Source organism: Eurytemora carolleeae, unplaced genomic scaffold, assembly GCF_000591075.1.
Source record: "Eurytemora carolleeae unplaced genomic scaffold, Eaff_2.0 scaffold1299, whole genome shotgun sequence".
Lineage (NCBI taxonomy): Eukaryota > Metazoa > Arthropoda > Copepoda > Calanoida > Temoridae > Eurytemora > Eurytemora carolleeae.
This window is the reverse complement of record NW_019397196.1, coordinates 77,042-92,599: the sequence shown is the minus strand read 5'-3', so window position 1 is coordinate 92,599 and position 15,558 is coordinate 77,042. Positions and strand designations below refer to the sequence as shown.

General features: G+C 29.2%; 1 protein-coding gene across 1 annotated transcript; it reads right to left on the bottom strand.

Moving 5' to 3' along the window:
- Nucleotides 1-1,905: 1,905 nt before the first annotated feature.
- Nucleotides 1,906-14,821, bottom strand: LOC111712669 (guanine nucleotide-binding protein subunit alpha-12). The gene is made up of 15 exons (XM_023487349.1): nt 14,618-14,821; nt 13,716-13,952; nt 12,980-13,016; nt 12,049-12,186; nt 11,231-11,287; nt 9,335-9,415; nt 8,613-8,688; nt 8,255-8,322; nt 7,278-7,339; nt 6,333-6,406; nt 5,971-6,014; nt 4,775-4,868; nt 4,355-4,436; nt 3,028-3,132; nt 1,906-2,819 (listed from the first exon to the last, which is right to left on the bottom strand). The coding sequence occupies exons 2-15, from the start codon at nt 13,811-13,813 to the stop codon at nt 2,693-2,695; spliced, it is 1,143 nt and encodes a 380-aa protein (XP_023343117.1). The 5' UTR covers nt 13,814-13,952; nt 14,618-14,821; the 3' UTR covers nt 1,906-2,692.
- Between the last annotated feature and the right edge of the window lie 737 nt (nt 14,822-15,558).

The window sequence follows — 15,558 nt, the reverse complement described above, 5'->3', positions numbered from 1 at the left end:
ATTATAATAATATGACGTGGAATATATTAGGAGTAAAGTCAATATCGACAGAAATATATTTTTTCTTATAAAAAATCCAGAGGATAGTGCCATGGTGGGGAGGGGGGATATTTTTGTCCTGATAACAAAAGCTCTAATTAAATAAAAAAAAAACAGCTTAAAATCGAAGTACATGGCCCTACATAATATTTGGTTTTTCGGTTCTACAAGCGTTTTGTAGTTAATAATCAGACAAAGGAACAAGGAGCACTTCTCAAGTATTTTGGATCAAACACCCTCATTTTTGACAATATCACCTCGTTAAAGGGACTGTAAAGGAAAAATGAAAGGAGGTATAGGCTTACACCTGAGAATCTCAGGCGTTGAAAGATACAGATAAGACATCTATCTGATGTTCCTGTCTCGAGAAATTGATGTAAAACTGTGTAAAATTTATACGAAAATTCATATATCTGCAATTTTGTATAAAAGTTGTAGTATTGTACAGATCCTATTCCATAAATACGAAACCAATCTGGTAACGACGATGTCCCACAGAAACCTGAGAATCTCAGGTTTGCTCCTGGTATAATTATTTAATTTTTATTTTGCATTTTTAATAGATATACAAGTCCGTATTGTCTGTATTACGTCACCAGAATTTCAGCCAATGGCAGTGCAGTATACAGCACTCTCATTGTGATGTAATGTAATACAGACTTATAAATAATATTATCAATTATATCTATTAAAAATGCAAAATAAAAAAATAAAATTATGATGAGAGGAAACCTGAGATTCTCAGGTTTCTGTGGGATTTAATTGTTTTCAGATTGTATGCGCATTTGCTGAATATGATCTGTTTAAACCTACTACTTTTAAACAAAATTTCATATATATAGATTTTCGTATAATTTTGACACAGTTTTATATTCTCAGGTTTTTTCATATACCCCCTTTCATTTTTCCTTTAGAGTCCCTTTAAACTATACTAAACTTCAGAAAACGTAATTTAAAGAATTGTTGCAAGGGTTGTAACTTCGTAAGACTTACAGAGACAATCTTGTGTTGGCTCCCTGGGCCTGCATTGAACTGTCGGACCAAGTTATATTTATTTCGTCTCAAATTTTACCGATATATAATATATATGAATTAAAGGGAATCCTTAATGATAATATGTTGTGAAGTAATTTTATAATGCTTTTCCTAACTAAGCGGATGAATATCCCATGATAAGGACAGACTAAGGAAAAGAACATATTTACCTAACAACAATATTATATATGATAGGAATTTTTCTTTAGTATTTATTACGAAACGATAGCTTTTCAACAGTTTAAATGGGTCTTATCATTTGTGAAGAATATATACCCTGAAATCTAGCATAGTGAATGTACAGGTTGATATAAATTAATATGCAGATAAACAAAAAGAAGAGAAATTATTAATCTCGAAATCCAAAATACAAGGGTTTCCAGCTCAAGATGGTCTAACTGCCGTTTAGTGTTTTCATATCTAATCGAAATAGCTTTATATCATATTTGAAAAGCGTAAGTAAAATATGTCCCCCTTTATAAAGTAAGGATTATCGGGTTTTTATCGTTAATAACTTCCAAAATTTCAAATTGTTTTTCGTTAAATTTTGCTTTTATTTAACTTATCCAACGATTATGACAACAGTTACTTTTTGCATTGTTTTGAGTCAGTTTGGACAGTGTCAAAGTTTGATATATATATGTGTAAGAAAAAGAACTGTTCAGAATAAACATATTTATGATATATATATGTGTAAGAAAAAGAACTGTTCAGAATAAACATATATATGAAGAACATTTATTCAAAATAATCAAACTTTTTTAAAGACAATATAGGCCTCAAAATGACCCCAAAACAACCCAATTAAATGCACATTACTAACCCCATAGCTATAATTTAAAAATTTTATTATTCAATGAATTTACACTGTTCAAATCCCATCTACATTTTTAAAATAATGCCATGAAATTAAAAAATAGTTAAAATAAACAGTTGATAAAATAGTTATGAAAAATGCCGGTGATTCCGCTGTTTTTATGTTCTTACTGTTTAAGTTTGTAAAATTATACACATCATATATATTGGTCTGGTAATTTCCCCAATTTCTAATTTCTATTGATAGATCCTGAATACTGAGCTCTGTAGTAAGAAGAGCTGCTCTTGTAAACAATATACTTCAGTTTATTTATTTTTATATTCGAGGTATATTATCCAATATCTATTCTGCATAAACAAGATAAAACTGTCTGAATATACATTATGAAAAATTAAAAATTACATGTTTTATATGTATCACTTTTAATCACTTTCTTTCAGCTTTTTATCACTTTTATGTTTCCAACTTTTGAATCGGACGAAAATGCCAAATTTTGACTTCTCAACAAAATTGTTCAATCTGTAAATCTGGTTGGATAGGTCGTGATTCATTAATAGCTTAGATAACTTCAATGACAGCTATTATCTTTATGATATCTTATTAGAATATTTAATGTTGGCGTCTCCATACAATTCTAAATTTATAGAATGATGCCTCTGACGTCTATATTTTCAAAAACCAAAGAAGCCAAGGGTTTCTAAAAAATTATGTCATTGAAACTTGTTCAGAATGATGTCCTTGACGTAGTTGGCCACTTATGGGGAAGAAGAGTCTTGATGACGTCTTTGCTGTCAATAAACACTATTGAAGAAGAAGAGAGTCTAGATTCTTCTTAAGAATGATGTCTTTGACGTCTCTGAAGACCAATTTAACATTGTTAGTGTCGACAGCAACTGTAAAGTGATGGTACAATGGCTTCTCTGACATCCTAAAGAATACAAGCAAGATTAAGAAAAGATTACTAGAAAAATATAGAGAAAAAAATGCTTTCTAGAAACAAAATAAAAAAATGCGGTAGTAAATTATCCATTTTCAAGTAGAAAACAAGGATATCATTCTCACATAAATGATTGGGAAAATGGAATATAGATTTATAAATGAAGGGTCACTTGAAGATTGTCTTTATAAAGTTTGACCTCCTAGCTGAGATGAAGTAGTACACTAGAAACTTCTTCACATCTTCTAGATTATCAGGAATACCCCGGAACCCAGGGCTGTAAACCTCTACAGCTTTCAGGTCCCTGAATTAATCAATCAATCAATAAGTTTATAAATATTCAACAAATTGGTCAATTAATGAATTTATAAATATTCAACAAATCTGTTTATAAATAAATTTATGAATATTCAATAAATCATTCAATCAATAAATTTATAAATATTTAACGAATCAGTCAATCAGTGAATTTATGAATATTCAAAAAATCGTTCAATCAATACATTTATAAATATTTAAGAAATCAGTCAATCAATGAGTTTTTAACAAATCAGACAATCAATAAATTTATAAATATTCAATACATAAGTCAATCAATGAATTTATAAATATTCAACAAATCTGTCAATCAATGATTTTATTAATTTTCAATAAATCAGTCAATCAATGATTTATAAATATTCAATAAATCAGTCAATCAATAAATTTATAAATATTTAATAAAGTCAATCAATAAATTTATAAATAATCAATAAATCAGTCAATCAATGATTTATAAATATTCAATAAATTAGCCAATCAATGATTTATGAATAATCAATAAATCAGTCAATCAATGATTTATAAATATTCAATAAATCAGTCAATCAATGATTTATAAATATTCAATAAATCAGTCAATCAATGAATTAATAAATATTCAACAAATCAGTCAATTAATGATTTAATAAATCAGTCAATCAATGAATTAATAAATATTCAACAAATCAGTCAATTAATGATTTATAAATATTCAATAAATCAGTCAATCAATGAATTAATAAATATTCAACAAATCAGTCAATTAATGATTTACAAATATTCAATAAATCAGTCAATCAATGAATTTATAAAAAATAAACAAATCAGGTTATCAATTGAATTTATAAGTATTTAATAAATCAGTCAATCGATGAATTAATAAATATTCAACAAATCAGTCAATCAATGAATTTATTAATATTTAATAAATCCGTCAATCAATGAGTTGATCAATTATCAATAAATAGACTAACCAAACTAATAAATTTATTCATCAACCAACTAATTAATTAACAAACCAACTTATAAAGCCATCAATAAAAAATCAAATAACCAATTAATTGAAAAAAACCACTGAATAGATGATTAATCGTTCAAATAACTGATTAACTAATCAAACAAACAACAAACCAACTAACTATATAAATATTAAAACAACTAATAGCTTGATCGATCAAACAACCAATAGTTCAATAAACCAACTACAAACTATTAAATAAGCATACTTAAACTCTGGAATATGTCTAGATATATTCGACTGCGAAATCTTCTGTTTTAAAAGATCTAGTTTGTTGAGGAAAAGGATGACTAGTAAAAACAGATTTTTAAAAACACATTTTTGAAAAATTATCGCTTTAAATGGACAAAGAGATATCTTACAGTAAGACCCAAAAAATATTGGAATAGGAAGACGACTGTTAAACTAAAGTTATAATATCAGTTAGTTCAATGAGCATGAAAACATAAATTGTGATAACATAGAACCATTTTCTTAAGTTGATTGTCAAGATACGGTTGCTACGACATTAAATGCACAAAATATAAATTTTATGTCGTCTTTCTGTGCAACACTTTTATGGGTCTTGCTGCACAATAGATCAATAAAATTATTCTAGATCAGAAAAAAAGTTTTTTAATCTGTTTTCCTGAAACATTATTGAATATTCTATTGTTTACAATAGTATCAAATATATTTCTAGACTCCATTAAACGGTTGGTCCGACGATCTTCAAGAATAACCTAAAAAAAAAATAGAAAATTATTTTTCTAGCCATATTCAGTTCTTGGCTTATTAGCTTTTTGATGATATTATTTTACATTTATATATTACAAATTTTGTGAACTTTTCAGTTTACAAAAATTCAAAAATTCAACATTTTTTGGAACGCTGACCGGTCCAAGGGGTCATGCAAGGCCAACAAAAAAATGTGGACCCTTGACAAATTAACACTTAGTAAAAAAAAACTTTTATATCAAGAATATCAGCTTTTTCTTTTTTCAAGACTTTGATAACTTTAATATTGTTTATCGAGTGGATAATTCAGTTTTCTTACAAATTTTAATTTAACTTTAATTTTTACATCCAACCTTTTAGGTTTTAAAGTACAGACAATTTTACATACAAGAAGACATAGCAAGAGCCCATGAAATGTCGTCTTGAAATTTGTTTAAAGCTGTAATGCTTTATCGTTGGTCTGCACAAAAAGAAAGCTGCTGAGATGTTAGAAGCTTCAAAGGGTTGAATACGATTTGTGAAAATATATCCAAATGTCATTAAAGAGTAGCAAGTTTTTCGATAATTCTTAAGAAACTGCTTTTTTTAATTTTTGATTAAATGAATATTAATAACCCTGAAATATGAAAGACAGCAATTGATACATGAAACATAGTTTTCCGCGGCATTTGATCTTAAATATGTTCAATACGACATCATAAAAAACTCTTGCTATGTATTCAATATTCATATATCTGGGATTCACTGTTTATAATACTTTATGTAGTGGTCAGCATCTATATCAATAGTGTCGGTTTCTGAAATTGTAATTTATTACAATTTCAAAACCTGAAGTACTAGCTGATGAGCCCGACGTTGCCCGTGAAATTTTAAAAATAAATTTTTTAAAATTTCGAATTTTAACAATAAATAGAGGTTTGAAGAAATTTATTTTGGATTTTTTTTCAACTTATGCTACCCCCGCTGTATTTTTTTTTACCCTAATTGGTCTAGCCGTGCTGTATTTAAATATATGTCAGGGCCTCTGTATTATATCACCATTCCGGTAAACGATTTTTATTGATTTATATGTTGACCACTGTATTTTTGATTAATTGACTTTTCCACCTGGTCGAATTCTGAACTAGAAGCCAGGAACAGAATGGAGGTAACTGATCAATTTATCAATTAGATTATATTTCATAATTTACTATAAATATTAAGAATCAACATTTATGAAGATCGAATGATAAATATACTCTTAATCGATTGATAAATCATAAATCGATTGATGAATCATAAATCGATTGATGCATCATAAATCGATTAATGCATCATAAATCAATTGATGCTAAAAAAAATCGATTCATTAATCATTATGTCGATTGATGACTCGTAAATGGATAGATGCATAATAAATCGATTGAAAATATATATCCTTTAAATGATGTACCTTGAATTGATCAATTTAATACTAATTGATTAAATTCCTGAATCAAAACATTGCATCCATTTTTGCCGTTGCGTTCTTTGTCCTCCGACATCGACAAAAAGGAATGGTACACTAAACAAAATAAATAAAGGATTGAAAAAAAAACGGTAGGGGGGGGGGCTAAGGTATATAACCCTTTTCTCTACTACTTGTTGCCCACTCAATTTACCTAGGTTTAACAATAACCTCCTCCCCCCTTTTCAAAGCATCTTCGTTGCGTCTTCGATATGATGAAAAATTAAAGGGAGTGACCGGCAATGTATGGCAGTTGAACTGAGAATGTAGTATTGTGAAGACATTTTCTAGGATTATTTTAAGACATATAAAACGTTTTAATGATGTATAATTTGAGTTTGAGCGCAAAGTCGACGTTTAAAATCATTCATTTGGGTGGTTATTTTAAGAATCGATTTTTAAAAGTTATTAAATAACGACGATAAAAAATGTAACAAAAATTCTACAGTAAATTATTAAGTTGTTTAGGAACAGGTTGAGAAAATAAAAATTAACTCTTATCATTGAAAATAAGGAATCTTTCTTATTTATCAATTTCGGTATATCTCATTGTTCACAAACATTTTCTGGATTTTTTTATTGAACAGACAACATTTGAAGAATTTGTAGAAATCTGCGAACAAATTCGCAAAGAATAAGAAATCCATATAATGATGAAAAAGAAATGGATGATTTGAACGTCGACTTTGCGCTCAAACGCGGCAATTATTCATCATTAAAACGTTTTATAAGTCTCAAATATATAAAAAAAATTTCGACAATACTACATGCTCAGTTCATCTACATCATTGTCCAGTCCCTCCCTTTAAAAGATTAGGTTAAAAATGGAAAGCAAGATTTAGATAACTTACTATTTCTGAATAGCATTGACATGGTTTCAATTAAGGCTAAACAGCAAACTGCTAATCTTGAAAAATAATGTTCTTACTTGTCTATTGAAATTGTGAATTCTACAACTCCTTTGGTCGTCTTCCTAGCGAAAAGAATATCCTAAAAAAGATTAAATTAAAGACGACATTTACAATTTTTTTCTCAAAAATATACAATTGCATAAGAACTATTTTACAAACAGTTAGAAGAAATAAAAACGCAATGAAATTGCTTATTTATTTAAACAGGCCTTAAAGCATGTAAAAAACAATAAGATTTAATTTGTAATATTTTGACACCCTGTCTGAAATGTAAAAAGAAAATTGGACATTCGGTTAATCAAATTGAGATTGAAAAATTCTTTCAAAGATTAAGAATTCTTTAAATTCAAAGGGTTTCTCATTGATTATTTCAATTCCCGCTGTTTAGGTGCAACTCCATATTTCAGACCTACAAAAGGTATGACAATAGGTTTTAATGGTTATTGCAAGCATAAAATGTTTAGAGGTCGGAAGTTATGTGTTCAGTGTTAATCTTGAACGCTTGATCTTAATATCTAAGTTGGGCACTTTTAAATTTGAGGATAATGCTTGATTTAAGTTATTCCTGCTGAGTATAACCACCACGGAATATCGAAGAGGAATTAAACTAATCCGCATGTCTCCATAAGATGAAGATAAATGCTTGATCTCAAGAGTCACCCCACAAAGTTCTAAATTCATAAATTAATGTAGGAAGCTAGGGATCAAGCATTGATCTGCGTATTACGCAGATCTACGGATTTATTTAATTCCTTGATATATCACGCGTGAGGGTTACATACTGAGATTATCAAATATTAATCCTCCAAATCTAAAAGTAAAAACAAGATCCACACGAAATTTCACGAAAGTTTTTAAGAGACATTCTTAGGATTATAACAATTACAAATCACAAAACCTCTATTGATTTTCACATGGAAGACGACTTTCTCATGAAAGACGTCTTTTCATGGAAGACGACATAAAATACACTTTTAAATATCAATGATAGTACCTGCAGGGTTGGCACGTATTCTGGTTTAGATATTCTCACCAGATTTTCCAGAAAATATGAAACACTATCTAAATAAAAAGAAAGGCCTAATTTTCTAATCCATCTTTGCAAGATGGTGTAACCCTAATATGACATTAGGTTCCAAAGAAATAACGATAAGACAATTTGAGTTTTAGAAAAGGTATCAGTTTCTTCAGGAGCAGGCTTCTTTCAGACAATGAATATGTTAAATTTTTCGAATCTATATCAATTTTAATATAAGTCTACTGTCTTTCTTTAAAAGATTCAAATCAAAAGTTTCCGTGATCACCATCGAATTAATGCTAATTGGATTAAAGCCATCCATAAAAGTTTCTACCTGTAATCTGGTATTCGTTTCTTCTATTGTAAGCTCTCTTTATACCCTCATCCGACCATAAAGAGGAAATCATACTCTACAACAAAATAAATTTTTCAAACTATTTAAATTTTTTTCATCAATTTGAGATAGATATGGGAAATTTTGAATCGGTGGATTGAACTTCTTTCAAAGCTAGGGTCTAGCTCAAAAATTTTGATACGACCAAAAAGAGATTGGGATTATTATAGCCAGTTAAATTAATAAGGTTCATTTGAAAGTTTTCATCATAAAAACATTTAATCATTTTAATTATTATAGACTCTGTTTTTTCTAATTCTTATATCTTTGCAACCCAATGTAGTAGACCTTTGATATTTCAGACTATGAACTCTGATCAAATAAGAATGTGATAAGATTCGATAATCTAGTTGTGAAATATGAAAGGCGTACATTAGCAGGTTGCAAAGATTTAGGAATTTAGGAATTTAGAGTTTGTGACAAAAATTAGGTCCTTTGTTTGTTAATCATTTCTTTCATGTAAATCCAATGAAATATTCTTCGAATAATCAACAAATTATTAACATTTACAATTGTGCTTGAAAATCCTAATAAAATAATAAAAATGGATTAACATTTTTTTTAGATTTAAAATAAGATACAAATTAACTGAACCAAAAAGATCTAAAAAATTATACGTCTTTCCAAGATTAAAAAACATTTTATTTTTGTCTGGAGGTTACCTCAAATTCTGGAAAAGTTTTGTTGTTCAACTCTGCAAAGTTGTCAAATAGAAGTAGCTGGCTTCCCAACGCATGATTCTCCTAAAATATAAAAAAAAACCGTAATTTTAAATCCTTTAATTTTTAATTTGCATAGAATTTCCCTAAGGCATAATTACACGAAAGAATTAAAAAACAAATGAATGAAACTAGACTTTTTTCAGAAAAAATCTTTACTTATTTCTCGATCATTTAAAAATACGTATCCGAACTTATACGAAATGTTTAAAAAGATAAATACTTTATTAAAATAAAAATATCTCCATTTTAAATTCAAATGTTATTTTCCATCCAGTCAATGCAACCCTCTTATTTTTTACAAATAATGTATTTTTTGGCCACTTGTTACAAAGTTGCAGTGATAACCAGAAAACTGTAGAATAAAAAGACGACATTAAAGTAATACTGAATTGCATTTGATGTTGTTACAAAGCAAATAGCTTTACTATAAGTAAGTTATTAACTAAAGTATTAAGTGAAATGAGTCTGTTTACACTGCACAATTGCTGTGGCTCATGTTAATTGGAATACTTTAAGTTATAACTTGAGTCTAAAAGTAGACTTCCTATTCCAAAGCTTTTTGGTTTTCACTGTACCTCCGTTTAAAAATATCCAAACGTCGGATTACAGAATAATGTATAAATAGATAATTAACATTAAGTATATTTAGAAATAGATTAGTTTAAAGGGAGAGCATTGTTATAATTTTAAAATTAAAAAATGCAAAAAAAAGGCCCGCCGAATTTACAACAGTGCAATTTTAACATTAATATTATTATAAATGTGGAATATTAAGTCTCTTCTAGATTACAAAATGTTTAATTCTGTTTCTTGCTCCAAGAAATACCAAGCCAATTTAGTAAAACACAACAAATGTAAATAAACAGTTTTTAAAAGCAAAAATATGGATATGTCAATAATTCTTAATCAGGAAAGCTTGTAAGGATACTCTATTGAATCTGACAAGCCATGCTCTATCTAGGTATTTAAAAATAACTCGAAAAAGATTTGTTCAACTAGCTAACAGAGAGAGATAAGAAAAGCAAATTAAAAACTGACTGCAGAACAATTACACATTCATTACATAAGCATTTAGCTAACTTCAAAGAAAAAGTAATAAATATATCCTAATATTGAGGGTTGATTAAATATGTTTAATTTAGAAAGTACAAGATATTTTATTTCTTGTATTTATAACAAGTTTCTATAAATGGTGAAATTTAAGAAAAACTTTCAAAATCTCTAATGAAAATTCATCACAAGATATTTGCTTAAAAAATATCTTTACTTTCTAATGCGTACATAATTTTATGTCAATTTTCTATTACTACAGTGAGAACAAGAAAACTCTGGAATAGGAAGTCGACTTTTAAACTCAAGTTATGCCTTTAAATAGTTCAATGGACATTAGGCAGAGGCGTATTCGGGGGGGGGGGGCTATGAGGGTTAAGCCCCCCCCCACACTGAAGGTTTTCAGGCCCCAACGGGTGCTGAGCCTCCCCCTGGAAAGAAAAAATGTCAGCCCCCCTTGGAAAATTTCTGACTACGCCCCTGACATTAGGCACATCAATATTTCAGTGTTAACTGACCCATTTTACTTAAAAATTGATTTAATACCTTTATAGTAAAGCTTTTTGATTTGAAAAAGCATCAAATGCACTTGAGTATTGCTTTAATGTTCCTATGCTACAGTTTTCTGGTTACCACTGTATTGAAAATTTTATCCGTAAATATTTGAGATTAAAGAAACGAAGGAAATTTAGATATATGGCAGACCCATTTTTTCTTATTTTATATAAAATATATATATATATAATATATATATATACATATATATATTTTTATATATATATTTACCGGATTGGAGAGAGGTATTCCTAACTTCCTTTGTGCATCGACTAGTACTTTAGTACCCTGAAGTAAATTGTATATATATAAAGTAGTAATCTCTATTTTTCTGTTTGTTTATTTGGATGTCTGATCATAACTCATGAACCCCTTGAGCTATTAGCCTAAAATTTTAGATTGGGTAACTCTTTAAAATCAATGAATGTTATTAGTTTGGATCTTAAATTTAGTTTCTGGCAAAGCTGGGTTCTCAAACTAATACATTTTTACAAAAAGTCCATATTTATTATGTTTAGTCTTTTTGCTAGTTCGTTTGTTGAGTCCAATAAATGTCAGAACAGTTGAACCGATTAGGTCCAATCAATATATATATTTGTAGGACCAAATATGACCCCAAAAGTAAACCAGAGGTTCTGGTCAAAAATCAGTGAGCTTAATTTTAAACCCAACATTCACCCATTAAATGTCGATTTTTTGATTTTGCGACTTAAAGCTATGTTAAAATTTTAAAATTTATAACTTTTCAAATAAACTTCTCTTTCGCAGTAAAGCAGGGGTGTATATTTTTCAGAACTACACAATGATTTGGGGTGACAAATTCTTTTTGATACTTTTTACCCAAAAATTCGTTGATTTTCCCCTAAAAATCATTTATTTTACTCAATTTAGTGAATAAAAACCTAAAAAAAGAAAGCATATATAATTTGTGGGAGGGAAACATGTTTTCAAGAGGGGAAGAAAAATGATTTTTTCGAAAAAAATATACCGCGGAAATTCAGTTAAAAATTTTAGTCATAAACGAGAAAAACTTAATTAATAAACCATACCTTAATAATATTTTGATAGATAATCTTCCTAAACTCAATCTGGGCAGTCACGTCATAGTTAACATTATGTATTATTCTCATCTGTTTTAAAAACGTACTTTTCCCAGACTCCCCAGCTCCCAACAGCAGAAGTTTAACCTGAAAACATACGTGAGCTCAGCAGTGTAGTTGATCATCTATATACATACACAACTTGATTGGAAACCCAGCTTTGGCTAAAGCTTTCCATTTTTAATAGTCAACCAGCTACACTTAGAATTTTTACTACAGGCTAACAACTTTTCTGTGATTATGCTAAGTTCCTCACTCAAACTTTGAGGCAAATCGGTCCAGTGGCCATACTCAGACAATAAACATTCATACAAACAGAGATTATTATTTTTGTATAAATAGTATTCTGTTTGTTTGATAGCCGATCATAACTCTGAAACACCTTGACCGATTTGTCTCAAACGCGCTATGCAAAGCTGTTGTCGCAAGCTAGTTCTAAAAGTAAAGATAATCTTCACTAACGTTCAAATAAAAAAGAGCTTATTGTTTATGTTCGAATAATAGTTAAAATTCTATTTAACAGGTCTGTTCTTTATTTTGATTGAAAAAAGAACTGATTTTTCTTGTTTAAAGGGCCTATACACAAATTTTATTTTTAAAATTTTTAAATTTTTAAAGATTTTATTCTTCGATTTACATTGGTACCTTGAAATTTGGTAAAGGTTGAATGAGATGTTCTCGATTTGTGGATTTATGAAATAAAATTGTCGGAATTCAACTTGTTTAAAGACACAAAAAAACAATATTCTTCTCATTGCTACGTAAATAAAGATTTAAAGGATATTGTTGAGAATCAGAATTGCCACTTTTGTACATAGAAGTTTCACTTAAAGTCCAATTAAGTCCCTTGAGTAAATACAGAAGGTTTTTATAATCTTACCTGTTTTCTTTTTAATCTTTCCTCCTTCCTGATTTCTCTGAAAACACAACAAAAATAGTTTTGGACCTTACATTTTTAATATCAAACTCAAAGAATTACTTATAACAGTTAAAATGATAAATGTTTACAGGACAACTTTTTTCAAAAGGATAATTTTTCTGACACTTTTCAAGGTTTTCGTGATCACAGAATTTAGAGGTTTAAAAAAAAATTAATGAAAACTTAGGAAATTGGATAACAATTTGATTTGTAAAATTAATTCCCATGATACGTTTTGTATAAATTCTCATTGTAATGTCATTCTTTCAGTTTAAAATTAAAAAAAATCTACTCAATTATTCCTCAAATAAAGGTTTATGGGGTAGATGAGTATATAACCTTGAAAGGTTCATTTAAAGAGACTGTAAGCGTAATTTCTAGTGCCCCTCCATGCAAAGATGGCAACGCCTTAATGGAAGACATTGTCGTTTCTCCGCGTTATAAAGTGATTATTTCTGACAATTCCAATATGTTTTCCTATTGTGGAAAAGAGCAAATCCCTTTATACAAAAATCAAAACTGAAAATTATAAATTTTCAAAATTATTAACATTCATATCTAATTCAAACTTGATCAGACAAACCTTTTAATGGTAACATTTCGAATTGGGTATTGTCATCTTTGAATGGAAGGTCACTTGAAATTACAAGTACAGTCCCTTTAAAATGTCGTTGACAGTCCTTTTAAGAATGTTTACCTGTCAATCTTTTGACTTCGTCTTTGTAGTTCGATTTCCTCCTGAGATAAGGGTTGGAGAACACATTGAGCACAACCCTCGAGCAGTCCAGGAGTCATACTGGAGCAGGAGAAATATTCAGGCTCCAAGATTTAAGCTCCAAGATTCAAAATATTCAGGCTCCAAGATCCAAGATTTAAGCTCTAAGCTTCTGAACCGAATACCTCGATCAAGTGCAGGCTTTAAGATAAAACAAATCTAAAAACATCCATGTTTTATTCATGTACACAACAAAAAAACTGTCAGCAAATACTAATCTATAGTATCAAAATGTATATTGTATTATAGGTGTATGCTGTGCATGAACGAATAATTGGTCAAGAGTCTTATTCATGGAAAAACCATTAGAACATAAAATGCGGAAAGCTCTAAGTTTGGGTTATTTGAACCCCCCCCCCCATTTCAAACTTTATAGCAACCTCACGTGACTATCCATCTATCTAAACCTAACCTGACCAGAAGGTAGGAATTCTATTGTGTCGATTGAGTATCCTTGATCAAACGCTTAATAATTCAATCAAAGTTATCCCTGCGTGGTATGACCACTATAAGGGATATTGAAGTGGAATTGAATTAATCCATAAATAAAATGTATATCACTACACAAATATTCTCACTTCGAGAATAATATACATCACACGAGGTTGTCAAAAGAAACATAAAAAATAATAATTTAAAGAAAAAAATTCTAAGAAAATTAGAAGAATTGAATATTTTTTTTTGTCGAGAGTTGAAACTTTTTCATATTATTAAGTATACATTTCACAACAAAAAAACTCTTCACCTCCCCTCGACCCTTATTTACAAAATACAAATGCACGGCAATCATAAATCTAAAATAAAAAGCTAAGGTTATTGCTCACCTCTATATATATATAAAGAACACAACTAGAGAATTAAATGAAACACTATTCTGCTGCTGTTCACTGATAAGAACTGAAATCCCTCCAACTATTCATTTATTCATTAATCATAATTACTCGTCAGGTCATTTATCACTCAAACTTCTTATCAGCTAATTCTTCACGGAAAAAACATCATTCTTTCTGAAACATATTGATTATTGTATTCAAAGAGTAATCACATGTTTTAATGTCGTTTTTATCTTAAATTGTAAAAATCCCAGTCGTTAAAGAAATCTATAAGTTGCAATTATTTTCGATTTTTAGGAAAAAACGAAAATATTATTATTCCTGCAAACTATATATAGAAGAAGGTTGAATATATGCTACATTACTGGTACAACTTTGTGGCCAGGTAGCTCCTCTAGTTTTGATTTAACGCCAAGCATGAGAAAACAATGGTAATTTCCTAAAAAATGATTTTTGGACTCTTAGGACAGACCCAAACAATTTAATACGGTAAAAAATCAGAATTATTCCAAACATTATTCTCCTTCTCGATAACTCTTCAGAGAGAGGAATTATATTACGTCTCACTTAAAATTTACTTTTGTTTGACGTGTCATTATCGAACGAAGAAAATATTCACTTTTCTTTTCATTCCTGTTTGTGCTCTGCAAGTTTCCTCTATAGTTTTATCCTTTTATATGTTTACATATATTTACACATGATATGGCCATGCTGAGGGAAATATCAGAATTTTCAACTAAATTTAATCCATATACTTCACGCATATTTTCTGTACTATCTCATGATATTTTACTGTGAGTCATCTAATGGATGTAATACAGGGAATACAGGTTCCGGGATTAGAGTAATCTCAACGCTGTGTGGACACACTAGAGAGCATCAGCTGAAACACTGGCGGATTACCATACAGGGGTCAAACCATGGGAGGGGGG